The following is a 17032-nucleotide window of genomic DNA, read 5'->3' on the forward strand; positions in this document are numbered from 1 at the left end:
TTTCGATCCAAAGCCTGTTTATGTTTGTATGTGTTTATGCATACAATTATTTTTCTTGTATTTCTTTTTTACTTTAAAGTTTTTACTTGTAATGTATCTCATTAGAAGCACCAGCAAGTTGAGTGTGAGTTCATGTCTCATATATTATGTTTTATTATCTACGGGATTTACAGAAATCTTTCAAATGTTGCATGGATTTGTGTCAACTGGTTTTGACTAAAAAAATTGATCACCAATAAATAATGAATCAGTTTTAAGCAGGTGTAATTTCAAGCTTATGCTATTATATTACAGGAATGAATAGGAGGATGAATTCTGTGAATATAAACATCTTATTAACTCCTTGCAATGCATGACATCTTTACTTATTTGTTGATTTGTCAAATTGCTTTTATTGCCCTCATTTTAAGGCGCTTAAGAAAGGTGACAAATTAAAGGAAAAACAAAACATACATAAGTGTCTTAGCAAGATTTTTGGCCAACATTTAAAAATACATACAAATAGAATGCAAAGATATGCAAAATCACTTAAGACATACAGAGACAATGAATTTCTCATCTAAAAAAAAAAAAAAAAAAAAAAATTATATATATATATATATATATATATATATATATATATATATATATATATATATATATAATTTTATATATTCACACACACACACGCACAAAATGACCCCATTATTTTTTAACTTGTCACTTTCAGCACAGCTGAGTGTATTAAATGAATTCACCTTAAAACCTAAAAATTTGTAACATTGCATTTTTGTAAACATTTTCTTTACTGTATTGCATAAACCCTAAGGCAGTAGGTATTATACAGTTTCAAAATTCTGAAGAAATAAAATACATATATAAATAGTGTTTTTTTTTTGCATCTTAAAGTGGCTTATTTTGTTTTACCACACTGATATTTACTGTAAATCACTTATGTCCATGATTGATTTCCAATTCCAAAAATAGGTTTCCTTTCTCAATGTTCATAATAAATCTTAATTCAGAGAATTAAGAGAACTTTATAAGCAATCAAATATGAAAATGTAAGACACACCGTATAAAATATGTAAACTATTCAAAGCAAGTGCATTCTTTTGAACCTAAAAAAAAATCCTAAAATCCAATTTTTACAAAATAATCCATATGAATTCCCCAATATATAATGTTGACATTATATTTTAAGAAAATGAACAAAAAAGTACAATTCGTATAAAATCAGCATGCACCGCTTTGACAAACATTTCACGAGACTTAATTAGACAGCAGTAAGATAAAGCTCTCAAATCAAAACTGCATATTTATCAGAAAAGCAGGCCTCATTTATCAATCTTTTAGCAAACTTGTACAAATGTCTGCATAAGCCTAGAACTGGACTAGAACTGTCTGACAGATCTGCAAATATTTCATCTGTAAAGTGCAGTGTGTCTTCCTGATACAACTCATTTGCATTTAGTGACGCCCACAAATTCCATAAAAGGTCATGTGTGCTCACATCCGGCAGCATGAAATGAATAATCAGAGTAACGGCTGAACAACAGAGCTGGAAGTCCTTCTGACTCACTTTTATCCATGGTTGTTCACAGTATAATTTAAAAAAAAACTGGTTTCACAAACTGTTCTTGATTGTATTTTTAGTCCCTGGCCTAATGAACAAGCATGGAAACTCCAAAGCACGTCTAGAAGTCATTCTGGAAAATGCATCAGCATAATGTTATAAACACAATAAAAATTAACACTTTTAACTTAACAGCATATATTCTTAATATAAAAGTGCAGTAATCAATGTGAATTATATGATTTTCAGATCTTATGAGTAAATTCACACACATTTAGGACCATGAGTTTTATATAAACGTTTCTTGGAAATTACAGGATTTTCACAAATACAAAAATGACTTGTTTAAATGCTTGTACTAATGGTTCACTAATAAATCTGTTAGTTTCCAGATTGATAAATGAGGCCCACTGTACCAGATTTTAAACCAACCCTAGTATTTACATATGCCTATTAAACCTAAATTTTGATAGCATTTTAATAAACAATTCAAAAAATGACAATATATAATAATTATACAAAGTAAATGTAACGTACTTAATGCCAACATTATTCATGTACCATTTACACATGCCAAATCACACCCGATTTTGATCACAATTAAACACAGTCGGAAAGATGTTTTTATTATTTGCATGCAATTATATCTAAAAAGCTGAAGTAGGCATATTAATGAGAAAAAACTCAAATAGATGAGAAAACATACACGTTTTATCCAGCAAGCACTGGAATAATATACTGATCGGTTAAAGTCACATACTATTTCTTTCACTTAACAACACTAACTCTGGGTCTTCTGGTTAGGATTAAATAAGATCTGCTGGGGCTTAAGATCACCACAACTTTGCGGCTACTATTTTGTTTGATTTTGTTAAATAATTTTAATATTGACATACATAGTGTGTGTCAGAAACCATGATATATGTTTTGTTCTTCACATATTGTACACTTTTCTTAATCCTGCACCTCTACGCAACATTTTCTTAGTAAGTTGACTTTGTCTTGGTTACATTGGCACATGTACCCTGCCTTTTTCACAGTCTACATTTACAGAGTCTGAAAAGTAAAAAAAAAAAAAAAACTTAATTCTAAATACTTAAAAACAACAACAACAAACCTCTGCTAGTGGAACTGTTAAATCACAGCGGTTAGTTTCCCCTCTCCTTTTTCCTAGCAAGGGAACCTTTAAGGCTCAGTGTTAAACCATGTTCATAAAAAAACAAACAACTTCCTATATAATTTTGCATAAAGTGTAGAGGCACAAAATTTTAAATTTTATTTTAAAACGATTTCAACGATTCATATTTGGTACGTTCTGAATGTGTCTGGAATTCCTAACACACATCTTACTTTTCATGTCTTTTAGCAGCAACCGTTGATGCAGAAGTCACCCGTGGAACATCTTTGTGCAGCTTGTGTGTGCTTCGCTGCAGTGTAAAGTACTTTCTGTATCTGCCTTTTTCTCATGTTATGTCTGCTGATGTCAGTCCAAAAAAAACATTGTCTTCTTTAAAGCAGTATATCACTTTTCCTAAAAGAAAAAACATATAAAGATATGACAATCTTTCCATTTCCTTAACATAAGGCAACAAGGCAAGCAGTACATTAGTTACAATGTTATATGTGGAAAAAATGTTGCCCATTTATACATTTAGTGATCAAAGCATGCTGTGATGAAACCCTATTGTATTTGTTTACATTTCTTTTTTATAGTTAAATGTTTAAAGTGACTGGCAGACAACATTAATAATGGGTAGGTGCTGTATCTTACTTGTTACTAAATGAAATGACCAAATTGCACCTCTTGGTGGTGCTTTTGCACCAGGCACAATTAAGCCACACTAATTCCATCTGCATTTAAGTATGAATTTTTAATACAAAAATGTGAGTGAGAAATGGACAGAAACCCTTTGTTGATGAAACAGGATCAGAGGTGAATGGCCAGACTATGGTAAGGCTACAGGAACAGATAAACACTCGGTACAACAATGTTGTGTGAAAAAGCATCTTAGGTTTATCTAATTAAAGTAGATGAGCTACAAGAGCAGATGATTACCATGACTTCCTCTCAGCTCAAACTAGTCTAATTATTCTCCTCTGAACCTTTTTCCATCAACAAAGGGTTTCCATTTGGACTGGAGGTTTTATTTTTTTTGTACAGCTCCAATGGTTCTGTGTGAAAATCCCAGATCAGCGGTTTCAAAAAATTCAAATCATCCCATTGGCATCAACCATTAATAACCTGACCCCAGTCAGAGTCACAGAGATTATGTTTCCTTTATTCTGATGTTTGATGGTTAATTAAGATCTTGACTGCCAGATGAGTGGAAATTCTATCTCTTTCCATTAAGAAATATGCAGTATTATCTGGTACCATAGGTTTAGAAAAGCTTTAAATGAACTAACAATCAATTAAATTGTTACTATTCCCCAAAACAAAACCACTACAATTGCAGTGTAAAAATGAACAAAAAAACGTGGAGACAAAATATACTGGTTCCCGTAGCTAGATATGTTAGATTATTATTCTAAACTTACTGTTTGTGAGAGAAGGCACTAATGTAAATGTTATGTGCACATGACACTCTCACAGGCTCACAGATTTAAAGATGCAGAAGTATAAAATCAAACCTTGCTATGAATCTTACCTTTTTAGCACAATTTATCTTCCGCTATTCCTCTCTGAAAAACATTGCAAGGTAGATTACACAGAGGCAGCACACGTGTTGCTGAAAAATGACACACACATACAACTACGCACCTTGAGAGTGTTGCATCAGCTAAGTCACTTGCAAGAGGGCTAGTAATGAGGTCAGGGCTAGGGTCGTTTTCTGTGAGGAAAAAATACTAGTAGTGATTCAAAGCAACATTTCTATTATTCGTGTACGAGGACTAAGCAACTATGCATGTATTCCCACAATGCACCACCTCACAGCATCAACAGTACACACCAACTTTCAGTTTCATTTTCAACAAGAAATGAAAAATATGCAGTTCTTTAGCAATTATCCCCCATCACCCCACTCCTCCACCCCTCTTACCTCCACTTCCTGGTGTCTCTGAGGTAGGAGACACGGCATTGTCGATATGTATCGGAGTCGACTCTTCGTCTGGTTGAGTTTGTTCTGCATTTGTGTGCGCTGCCATAACCAGCGGCTGACCCTGCTGGCTATGTCCAGCCACTGCAATGTTTCCTTTGCGTTGCCCTGCAGTGACTCCACGCATTTTCTTAGAAGGGGACATTTTAACTAGGGAGGAGGGAGAAACAAGGGGTCTAAGCATATAGTGCTTATTTTATTCCTATATACCGTTATTTTTATGTAGATTCTATGCCTAAAGAAATCAACTAGATTAAACAAGAAATTTGGTCAAGTTAATACTAAGTTTACTTCCGATTATTCAAGCAAGTGAGGTATGTTGAATCTACCCAATAGTGGGGCTATAGTGCAAAGTTTTAGCCCATATTTTAAGAACCAAAATGCTTTTTTTTTCCCCGTTATTCTTTGGCTGAAGTAAAACTGATAAAATCCTCTGCTATTAATTTCAACCACAATAGATTTTTTTTAATACTTTTTGCATAATACAAAACTATGGGTGTTGTGTAAAATTGCATAATACTTAAAACACATATACAGGACAAGATTCAGAGACCATAGGCAAAGATGGGGTGTGTTTATAAATGTGGGTGGAACTAAGGCCACTAGTGTTTCTCAGAAACTGTAAATTTTATCACAATTAAGTTTACAGTTTCTGAGAAACTGTAAACTTAATTGTGATAAAATTTACAGTTTCTCAGAAACTGTAAATTTAATTGTGATAAAATTTACAGTTTCTCAGAAACTGTAAATTTTATCACAATTAAATTTGTCGTACTGCATCTTGTGCTAATAGGTAAATGGAATTTTAATAATGGGTTATTTCAACACGTTCGCCATCAGGAAGGCACTTGACAATAATTAACAATTCCCGTCACCTTATTAATTTCTGCAAGCCAATAAAAAAATAAACCGGATCGGACATTTGACACATGACATAACTTGGACTTACGTGAAGATTTCCTGAAAACGGTATTGCACATGAACTTCTGGAAGCGTTCTGCATAGAAGCCAGGCCTGTGTACTGACACTGTGTCCTGAAAAAAAATAAATAACGAAATGAATAAACAAACAGTTTTTTCCAAAATAAAGAGGTTGTAAATACATTTGTTTTTTTTCCAGGTAAGTATACCACATACCCCATCATGAACCAAGGCTTTCCACGAGTGCTCCAACTTTTTCACAAACCTAAAAAAAGTAAAAAATAAATGCAGAGATTCATACAGGTTTTAAAAAATAGATATGTTACTTGATATAATAAAAACATCAACAGCATAAACTTCACTGAAGTGTGGTACCTGTAGGACTGGAGGATGTCAATGATACCAATAAAGATCAGCAGCCTCTCCCCCTTTGGGCTATGTGCTGGCATTCCTCCCGTGCTTCAGTGACAGAAACACAAAGAACACAATCAAATGATAAAGATAAAAAGGCTCAGGAGATATGCTTGATTTGACGCCACAAAGATGCACATGGATATCTGTGTATAGAATAGAAGCCTTTATTTTTTCAGATATACATTACAGCAGAGTGAAATTCTTTCTTCACATATACCAAAGTTGGAGGTTAGGATCAGAGCACAGGGTCAGCCATGATACAGCACCACAGGAGAAGAGAGGGTTAATGGCATTGCTCAAGGGCCCAACAGTGGCAGATTGACAGTGCTGGGGCTTAAACCCTGATCCTCTAATCAACAACCCGAAAACTTAACCACTTGAGCCACTACTGCCCCGCTGTATGTACACTATATGCAATAAGAAGTAGTAATGAGCCTTAAACTACAATGAAGTGAGCTCTAAACTACTCTATCCACATATTTAACAGTGCACATATATACAACTCATCTTAAGGTTTAAAATGTTGTCCGTTTGCAGACGAGGCGTTTTATATTAAATACAAGCTTTTCACACTGGTTAGGTTGTGTCTAACCTCTCAGTGCACTGTGGTGCACTCTTGCCCTTGACTTCTCCCTGAATTGCCTCCATGGTTGTGCAGTAGAGGGGCTTCTGGCCCTGATTTTTCTTCTGATCATGCACTGGCACAGATGCCTCTTCTCCTGACACCCGGTCCACATTGTGAATCCCCACGAGTAGACTGTAGTCCATGATCTTAAAGCTCTGCAGCAACTAAAATGTTGACACAATATGCAATCATGATGATCCTAAAGCAGTTGACCACATGTTTGAAACCTCATGGTGAATATCCGTTTTATTTAGGCTATATGGTTAACTGATTAAGTGATATATAACTGATATACAGTCTGCTCAATAAATAAAAATTATGCTAGACATTTTCTTAAACTTACTTTCATCTTCTCAGACAGGTACTGTATCACAAACCACATGGTGTAGATCATCATGTTTGATATGGACTAATTGTAACAACCAGATTAATCACCAAAGTAAGCAAATATTTTTGTTAATTATGACCAGTATAATTCACTACTTTTATAATTTAATTTAATCTTTGGGGGAATAGCCTTAAAAAGGTGTGTGACTATTTTACTTTAAAATAAAAATTCCATGTTTTCTAACATAGTGAATTCATACATTTGTAAGTGTGGCTAAACATCCAAATCCACTTACGTAAAATCAAATGTATTCCAGTAATAATTATATTACCCCACATCTCTATGTAAAAAATAATCATGTCAGAATAAGGCTTTAGGTGTGGAAGTGTTTCCACAGCACGATTTTACAGCCTTGGATAGTAAAAGAGGAAGTAAACTTGGCTTTCCTTCTGGATGAGACTGATCACAGCAATACTCAGCATCAGCTAGTAGTAGCTGTCAAATGATAAGAGGAAGGCACGACTAGGGTAAATGTTCTTTTCTCTCACCAGGCAGTCTCGTTGGATGGTCTTGCATAGTGCATTGTAATGATCTGTCTCCAGTACTAGGCCCTCGGGCAGGTCCTGGATGAAGTCCAAGTCTTTATAGGTGGGGACACTCTTTATTCTCTCTTTAGGTGAGGCACGACGCTTGTATGTGGAGCCCTTCAGGTCATATTTAAGGTGCATGGGCACAGCGCGTGGCAGCAAGTTGTTCATTACCACAATGCGGATGTTCTTCCCTGCAGCCTGTATGCAGTAGAGGCCATAGAACTTTGGCAGAAGTGTACGCTTGTTTTGGTTGAGGTTCTGTAAGAAAAAAAATGTAATTTAAAAGTGATAAACCAATCTTGTTAAATTCACTATGACTAAATATCACTGAGTATGCTGCCTTAAGCGGATAAGCGGTAGAAGATGGATGGATGGATGGATGCTGCCTTAAGTAGCTTAGTGCTTTCACAATAAAGCCAGTCCCATTTGGTAGAGCCTAATTTTTTTTCTTCTTTTACTTTGTTTGATGGTACAATAACATTTTTGTATCTTTCTTAGCAAAGGCAATCCATTTATTATTTACTTTCCTATAAGAATTCCAGGCAAGAAAAACTTGGCAAACAGGTATGATTTTTTTAAATGCCCTTGTGCTGCTGTGACACTTAAAAAACGTAAGTATAATAAATAAATATATGGAATTATAATAATCTTTTGAAAGAGAAAAAGACATAATTGATATATGAATAAAGTGATGCTATTTGTGAAACTAGCTGCCTCCTGGTAGTCCAGTGGCAGGATCCCGCAGCCAGGGTTCGATTTTAGGCAGGAAGCTAATCCAGCCAGTTAACTGTCATTGCCAGTCCCAAGCCAAGGTAAAATTGGAGGGTTAAGTCAGGAAGGGCATCCAGCGTAAAACCTGTGCCAAATCTTATACGTGGACCAGATGATGTGCTGTGGTGACCCCGAACAGGGAGCAGCCGAAAGAACATTTATGAAACTATAGAGCAACTATAGCAAGAGAATATAGCAAGCGAGTTTTAAAGCACTGTACACTAACAGAAAAACAGAGATTTACATTTACAAACAATACATTTTTCTCACCACTGATGTTGGAGATGAAGCTGCCAGGTACAGTAAGAGGAGATATATAGATGTGTTAAATGAGATCATGAAGGTAACTGGTGCGAGAGTAGAGGATGCCGAGGATAATAGGTGGAAACAGATGATTCGCTGTGGTGACCCAGAACAGGAAAATACGAAAGTAGAAAAAGAAGACATTTTTCTCACCATGAAGTACCCAGGCAGTAATTTTTGCAGGAACTCTGCCTCCTTGTGCTGGACAGTTTTAATGATGAACTCATCATCACTGGAGACATAAAAGACAGACCCGCTGGCTCCGGGGTTTGACAGCTCTATCAGGGGATCGTTACACAGAGAATACTGCAGAACACACAAGCGCATTCACAATAAATAACAGCAATACTTAATGACTCCATCTGTTTTAATCATCTTTAAATTACACTACTTAATATTAATTAACATTAAGTGTGGTATTATCATATTTATTTATGATCATATTAATTTATCTGGAACTAAATTCGAGCAGTCAATTTGAAGGGTTTTTTGAGGCACTGGTTAGAAATTTGTAACCAAAAAACACCAAAACAACCAAAAGACAGGTCAAGAAGAGCTGACTGTAGCTAGGCTAAAAATAATTTACAAGCTTTTATGACAAATACTGGGATTATAGTAGCAGAATTCTCAATTAGCCAAACATGTCACAGCATACAACAATTATGATTTTGTTTATCGCTGATTATAAATTTTCAATAAGATTATCCTTTTAAAATGTTCACGGTTTTTTTCAGAAATAGTCTTTAACTTTATTTCTGTCAGTCAGCAGTATACATTCTAATGACTGTGTATTTAAATGTAATTGTTGTAGTGATTAAAGAAAGTGGAAAACTTTACAAGGTAGTCATCAGACCGTATTCCAAACATCTCTCTGAAGTAGCGGAAGGCAATTGGGGCATAGGTTTTAAACCTGAAGTCGCCATGGTGGTGTCCAGGAGTTAAATTACTGCCCTCACTTATTGTGGAAGAGAGAAAGAGAGAGAGAGAAAAACAAGGAAGTGTTAAAGAGCAATTCAGGGAATAAACATGCAATCAGGACTTTATAAATTGCAGTAACATTATCTGCACAAGATATTTAATCATGTTTATGATAATCAGTATCAATTCATAGCCACTTCACATACAAGGACACACCTGGGAAAGAAAATACTCTCCACTACTTCAAAGTCCTGCATGAGAACATCTCTCTCTGGCTTCTGGCTCAAACTGCCCACAGTGTGTGCAATGCCCAGCTGGATCGCACCTTTCAGGGCAGATGAAGTTGTCTAACAAATTAAGATAGATGAAATACATACTAATCAGATTATCTGTGCTTCATCCCATACTGTACATACATATAAAACACAGTTCATGGTCACAGGCGTGATCGAGGTTACAAAGCACTAAATAATTGCCATTGTTACACAATATTCATGCAACATCGTTGAAATTCTGCTTGTACTACTGGAGAAAGGCCTGAAAGGCCATATCAGCAAAAAATCTAACCTTCAACCTCAAATAACTTTTGGGTGTGTTAAATATTTGGCCAGGTGTCGAGAAAACAAACATTGCAGTTTCCCAATTTATGAACTGGTACAAAGAACCTTCCATGTTAAACAGTCAACTAAAAAAACATTATGTCACTTGGTTCAGTGCCACAATAGCAACTGATCCATTGTGTGTCTATATGTGAGTTCACTTAGCTTGCTTGCCTTTTTGTATGTCGTCTCCCCTGTAGGGTCAATCCCACGATGACCGATGGTTCTCTTATTGGTCTGTGATGAACTCAAAGAGGTCTGGCCCTGGAAATTGTGGTGATGAGACCAAAATATATTCCACTGTACTGAGAATACAACTGGACAAATGTTTAAATGGGTTTGTGAAAGCAGCAATTTATTCTTACTTCAACAGACGCCATCCTTAGAGTTCCAGCAGGTCCTATATGAACATAAAGAAAAATTTCAGCTCCATGTACGGACATATAGGAACACCTGTAAACATGCTCATTCATGCAAGTAGCCTAACAGCACAATGCATAAAATCATGCAGATACAGGTCTTCAATTAATATTGACATTAAAACATCAGAACAAGAGGTGAAAAAGTGATCTCAGTGACTGAAATGCTTGCTTGTTTGACACGGATTGGTCAGCGGTTTGTCATGGTTGTTGGTGACAGACTGCTGATCCCCTGGGATTCTCACACATGAGAGTGTCTAGAGTTTATACAAAATAGCACAGAAAAAAAATCCATGGAGTGGCAGAAAAATCTGAGCGGAATGGTAAGACTGATTCAAGCTGGCAGTATTTCAGAACACATTAATGTTCAATTTTGAGGCAGATGGGCTACAAAAGCAGACACACAAACCTGAGGCAGTGGTTCTAAGTGGTTTCTATATATATATATATATATATATATATATATATATATATATATATATATATATATATATATATATATATTATTTTTTGGAACAGCTTGATATTTTTTTCGACAGTTTAGGTAGTTATTCAATGAACGTGATCCATTTTGCATAGAACAAAGATTATATGCACAGTTGTTAGTTCCTCTGAGTAATGATCAAAGGTAATGACTATTACCTTTATTCCTCTCAAACCTTGTCCTACATATATTAATCAATAAAAAAGTTTGGCTTGGAAGGAACAGGCAATCATTGAGAGGTAAACGTACACACACACACACACACACACAAACACAAAAACACACACACAAATACACATACATACAAAAACACACAGTTACTGGTGCACAGCATGCACAAACACCTGCCCCGTGGTCGCCGATACAGTTTCAGGGTCTATTTTTTTCCCCCTTTTGTTAAACGACAACACATCTGCGCATACTAAAAATAGTAACAGTAACAAAACAGCAGTAACAAAAGCACTACAGGAAATTTAAAATGTTTAAACTTCAACACAGGCATTCTGACACACACACACACCCATGCACTTGTACCTCGGTGGGGAAACAATCTCCATAACAGAGTAACCACATCTGAAGAACAAACATCAAAACTAGTCATAATGATACTTCTAGTGGTCAGACAATTCTCTAATATAATGACAGTAATTCACTGCAGAGGGTGGATTTGTATAAGCCTTCTGAGAATTAAGTAGTAAAAAATGGCTATAAAAGCAACTCAATGCTGCATTCAGCTTAATGAATGTGTTTTTTTGTAAACAACAATCTAGCAAGCTACAAGGAGTGTTTACATTCTCAAAACAGCAAACTGTTACAGATTTAACCAAAGGATGCCTACGTTAAGTCGTCTAAAGTAAGAACTACTGTAAAACCTACTCTACTAAAAAGCAGCAAAGTAATGTTTTAATTATAGAGATAGAGATAGGAGATAAATAAGAAGAAAAAAGAAAAAACAGGGAGGGTAGATTTTGGTTAAGCAAACAAGTCAGATGGTGAAGCAGATAATGTGTCATACTTTGATGTCTTGCAGACCTCAGAACTCAAAATGTCGTACATAAATAGCAGCCTTAAAAAAAATTAGAACAGCTAAAATTTCATTCTGTAACTAAGAAATCCAGAGATGATAAGGATAGCCCAGGATCCAGCCCTCCTGCAAGTATAATAATAGCTACTAAGCTTCTGTTTAAATTTAATATTCCCATATTATCCAATCGCACCATTTTACAGAGCAAGGACACACAAATAGAGCTGATACTGTAGATATAGAGTGCCCTTAAAGGTCATATCTCTATCAGTCAAAACTGATTTAACAGATTTAATTACTACTTAAATCTGTGATGAAAGAAAAATATATTTGTTACAGACCTGGTAAGTGTTTATCAGAACCATATCATGTATATGGCTCGATTCTACCACATTTCAAAATAGTTAGAGACCCCTTTGAAGTATTCATGAAAAAATAAATCAGCCCTTTAAGACTGCAAAATCCATTAAGACAAGCATTTTAGATTCACATATACCAAACCAGGTCATTACAGTGAAGAAGTGAAAGTGGGAATGCTTTTCGAGAAGGTTCATTCAGCCGTTGTTTCGGTACTTGTAAGTAAATATCTCATTAATTTTTTTATCTCCTGTGTTGACACTTACTATTGGAGAAAGCTCCCTCGGTAGGGACTGGATCAGCTGTAGCCATTTTCTAGAGGACGTTTCATAGGTCACTTACAGTATCTGGAAACAGAAGCAAAAACATTTTTTTGTACATACAATATTTTGCATAAGTAGAGTTCAAGTGCAACAAGTTTGCTCCTTAGTCAATATAAGGCTGTTTGTTCAGCTTCTCTACCAAACCCTAAGGCACTTCTAAGAATATTGAGATCATATGACATGGGATGCCATATCCATTCATTATGACAAACATATAGCAGTTATATGTGTAGATTCAGGACATATACTCATTGTCCATTTTATTAGGTACACTTACGCATTCATGCAGCTATCTAGTCAGATGATCACATGGCGGCAACAAAACATAAAAAAAAAAAAAATGGAGATACAAACTAGAGCTTCATTTAAAGTTCACATCAAACATTTTCATGGAAATTCTAATGGAATTTGCTGCCAAATGGATTGGTTTGAGTATTTCGGAAACTGGTGACCTTCAGGGATTTTCAAACACAGCAATCTCCAGCGTTCACAAAGGATGGCTTGAAAAACAAAAAAGTAAGTAAGTAAGTAAGTAAGTAAATAAGTAAGTAAGTAAATAGGTAAGTGAGCAACAGTTCTTTGGGATCATTATAGGTCACAGGAAAATGGTTCAAGGTTCCAGGAATGAAGTCCAGTAAGTCAAATAATCACTCTGGTAAACAGAAATGCAGAAATGTATTTCAGCATGCACAAAACATCAACGTAGATAGGCTCCAACAGCAGATCACATCAGGCTCAAAATTTTATTCTGCCACATTGATTGGCTGCATGAATGTGCAGATGTCCTAATAAACTGGAAAGTGAGTGTATAATCCCAGTTTAGTCAATTTCAATACAATTAATTAAACAGGTTAGTGGTTAAGGTGTCAGGCTACCAATCAGAAGGTTGTGAGTTCAAAACCCACGTCCACTGTTGGGCCCCTGAGCGAGGCCCTTAACCCTTAGCCCTTAAAAATGAGATAAAATGGAAGTCGCTCTAGATAATGGTGTCTGCTAAATGCTGGAAATGAGTTACTATCTCTCTTCTTAGCCGTATCTACAAGTAATAAAAGCAAGTAACCATTTCCTTCACTATCACTGCTTATTTTTATCATATTTCTTGATAGAAAGTCCATCAATTTGTAAATATAAACTAATAAATAAGTTAACTTGTAAACACCAGGACTAAAGATGACTCCTTCATGCAAGAAGTGAAATATTTGAGAAACACTCATCATCTATTAATCATCCATATGTTCATTAGTATGTAACATAATTTGCCAATGGTCAAGGTAATAAAGTCAATATGCAAATGAGTCTGTTGCGTCATCTAACAACGTCAAGCGTGCTTTATTTACTTTTCCCTGAAAAGAGTTGGCAACGTTACCTACAAAATATAAGCTTCAAAACAGCGGCTAGACCACTGATGATAGCCAGGTATCTGGTTTCAGTGCTAGAAAGTTAGATTTATTTAGTCGGCACGATATATTTAGTCATAAATCATTCACCCAACACGTAATCGAACAGGTTGGATTACTAGTAAAAAAAAAAAACCCTCTTAGCTAGCTAGCAAACAGTTAACACTTAGCTGCTCAAACCGTCTAGCCAATTTGCTTACATGTTAAGTCTTGGTCAGTAGATGACGTTAAATATGTTTTTAAACGAATATACAAATGTTTTATAGCAAGTCACACGTAGTCGGCTAACCTCTTCTTGTTTTTTTTTTTGTTTTTTTTGTCGATTGTTTACTCTTCACTTGTTGCTTCCAAAGAGACAGTAGAATGAGTCGTCGTGCAAAGTTGTACTTTTTCTTGTTGCAGTATTGTTTAGCAAAGTTTATCCCTTCTGTTGATAGTCTTCTTGTTATTAATAATTGTTTCTTCTTCTACTTCTTCTTCATCGAGAAGACTACACCCCTAATTCGCCGTGTTTGTCAAATCTCCTCCGCATACTTTCAGTGCCATCCATTTCCTTCTCTTTTCTAATAACATCCTTAAAAGCTTGCTGTCTATGTATTGAAATTTATGATGCGCCATTTAGTGGTTGTTCAGTGCCATAACACTGTTGCACACAAACATGGATGCTAGACTTTCACTTCAAGGACCAAGTTGTGACAGTTATAATAAATTTGTTAATTTGTTAATCTCTTAAATGTAATATTGCACAGCATTCAGAATAACTATACAATTGCATCATTCTAAAAATATTAAATATATTAATATCAAGCTCCTGAATAGTATGATGCAACGTTAAAAATGTTAAAAAATCCACCAACTTCCATTGCTCCACAGTCTAGTTCTTATTTTATATGAACATTGTCGGAGCTTTCGGTGGTGGATAGGATACCTATAGCTAAGGTTCTGACACCTTTCGCCAGCATTTTCAACTTTTTCAGCCATTTGTGCTCCAGTTGCTATTCTGTGAGACCAAACCATTCAGGCGAGCCTTCAGTCTACGCACACATTAGTGAGCCTTGGGTGCCTATGACCCTGTCCTTTATTCTATCACTTTGCATATGCTCTAACCACTACATCCTGGGATCACCGTAAGATGCTTGCGGTTTTAGGGATGCTCTCAGTTATCTTGCCATCATAATTTGGCACTTGTCAAATTTGCTCAGATCCTTAAGCTTGGGCCATTTTTTCCTGCTTTAAATAGCTTTCAAAATATATGGTATATATTAAGCATTTGTTTTAGATCAGTTGACTTATATATAGAATGCACTTATTCACTCAGTTAAATCACTCACCATTGTTAGCTGAGTAGCTTGTTACTAACATAAGAAGAACATCGAGATTTCCATGCTTTTTTTCACATGATGGTCAGGTGTCTACAAACCTTTGTCCATATAATGTTATTTGCTACACAGTGACCAGATCTTAAAAACAATCAAAAACCTCTTTTGTTCAGTTTTGAAAGAATTTGTGATAAGTTGCACTGACGCTGTTCTGAGGCCTGCTGCTCAGAGCCAGTTGAACAAAGTTCTTGTATAGTTTCAGCGTAGGTTAAGTTTTGAAATGGCAAAAGCAAACAAATCCAACCTGGGTTGATAGGTTTCATGACACGCATTATCAACTTTCTCAAACAACAGAAGTTTTAACTCTGAATCAGTGATTACTCATTGTGCATATAAAAGCCAAAGGTCTGCAGAAGCAAACAGACATCAGAGTTCAATCTGGGGAAAAAACAGGTGTGCATTTGCATTTGAAGAAGTCAATAATAAACATAAAAAGAAACAAGCACAGTCGAGATGCCTGGTCCATAATTTCTGTTGTCACATTGAGTTCATCAGTCCCGTCAATCATGTAGCATGGAACTAGTCCTTGAAAGTGTGTAGTGCTCTTCACCCTCATCATTAAGCATCTCACTACAATTAACTGTATTAACAGGTTATTACTGTATATTTATCCCTCCAACACCAGAGAAGACTTCCAGAATATTGTGACTGAACATTCTAATGGTGCCAGGTTTTCCTGTTAGACTGAGGAGAGGATGGCTTGATTCCTCATGTTCTTTAGTTAGAACAGAACCAAAGATGTGTGTTCATCAGCACAGAATCCATTAACAAATCATAGTATATATATATATACACACAGAGACATCTAAACCTGGATTTATATGGGAAATACTCTCCTTATATATCTTATACTTAATCTTAATCTAAATACTTATCTTAATCTTAAGTACTAAATATCTGGATATAATTTATAATATTATATTATATGGAACACCTTATATTATATTATATTATATTATATTATATTATATTATATTATATTATGGAACATATCAATCCAATCACCGTATGTTTACCTGTACTTAGCCAGTTTGTTGATCTCAGAGAGTTCTGGATAGTTTAGATTAAAATTGTAACATATTTTAAGGCATACTGCATAATTGATAATAGTTACTAGGCTTTAAGGGGTTTACTGTCTTGTTAATTAGTGATGTAAAGTTCAAGAGAGCCCAGGTGCGTGGCGAGCTTTTGTCCAGGCTTGGCACGGCAGCCATATCACAGCACAGAATATATAGACATAGTATTTTTGAAGTGGGTGTGTTATGGATAATTCAATAAAGGAGATTTATATATCATATACTGATACTGCAATCAAGTACCACTTAACAATTTATATCCTGGTAGTTCAAGGGAGGAGATTATAAAGAAATGGTGAAGTATGTGTGACGAATAGTGTACACACATACTGTAAATGCATATAATAGCCAGAGAAACGAATATTAACAGGATACATTCTAATGCATTTACAGTCCTAAATAAAATTATTGCAAGACCTCTGGTCTTGGACAATAGATTATTATGAGTTCTT

General features: G+C 35.4%; 1 protein-coding gene across 2 annotated transcripts; it reads right to left on the bottom strand.

The window, feature by feature from the left end:
* Nucleotides 1-1828: 1828 nt before the first annotated feature.
* Nucleotides 1829-14715, bottom strand: pip5k1aa (phosphatidylinositol-4-phosphate 5-kinase, type I, alpha, a). Of its 2 annotated transcripts, XM_060865758.1 has the most exons (16): nucleotides 14415-14715; nucleotides 12672-12752; nucleotides 10487-10521; nucleotides 10296-10385; nucleotides 9739-9869; nucleotides 9442-9559; nucleotides 8758-8910; nucleotides 7489-7788; nucleotides 6580-6776; nucleotides 5949-6032; nucleotides 5790-5838; nucleotides 5603-5687; nucleotides 4597-4803; nucleotides 4317-4386; nucleotides 4204-4237; nucleotides 1829-3086 (listed from the first exon to the last, which is right to left on the bottom strand). In XM_060865758.1, exons 2-15 carry the CDS (start codon nucleotides 12715-12717, stop codon nucleotides 4228-4230), a joined length of 1575 nt encoding a protein of 524 aa, XP_060721741.1. In that variant the 5' UTR covers nucleotides 12718-12752; nucleotides 14415-14715; the 3' UTR covers nucleotides 1829-3086; nucleotides 4204-4227. The 2 variants fall into 2 exon arrangements, with proteins under 2 accessions (XP_060721741.1, XP_060721740.1); XM_060865757.1 differs by lacking the exons at nucleotides 12672-12752; nucleotides 14415-14715 and adding an exon at nucleotides 11559-11640.
* Nucleotides 14716-17032: the final 2317 nt, after the last annotated feature.

This window comes from Tachysurus vachellii, chromosome 3 (genome assembly GCF_030014155.1).
Source record: "Tachysurus vachellii isolate PV-2020 chromosome 3, HZAU_Pvac_v1, whole genome shotgun sequence".
Classification (NCBI taxonomy): Eukaryota; Metazoa; Chordata; class Actinopteri; order Siluriformes; family Bagridae; genus Tachysurus; species Tachysurus vachellii.

Coding starts and splice junctions, on each gene's coding strand:
- pip5k1aa (XM_060865757.1), bottom strand. CDS start 11,625: ATGACTAGTTTTGATGTTTGTTCTTCAGATGTGGTTACTCTGTTATGG. Junction 6,033..6,579: donor GCACCACAGTGCACTGAGAG/GTTAGACACAAC, acceptor CTGTCACTGAAG/CACGGGAGGAATGCCAGCAC. Junction 5,688..5,789: donor AAGCCTTGGTTCATGATGGG/GTATGTGGTATA, acceptor ATTTTTTTTCAG/GACACAGTGTCAGTACACAG.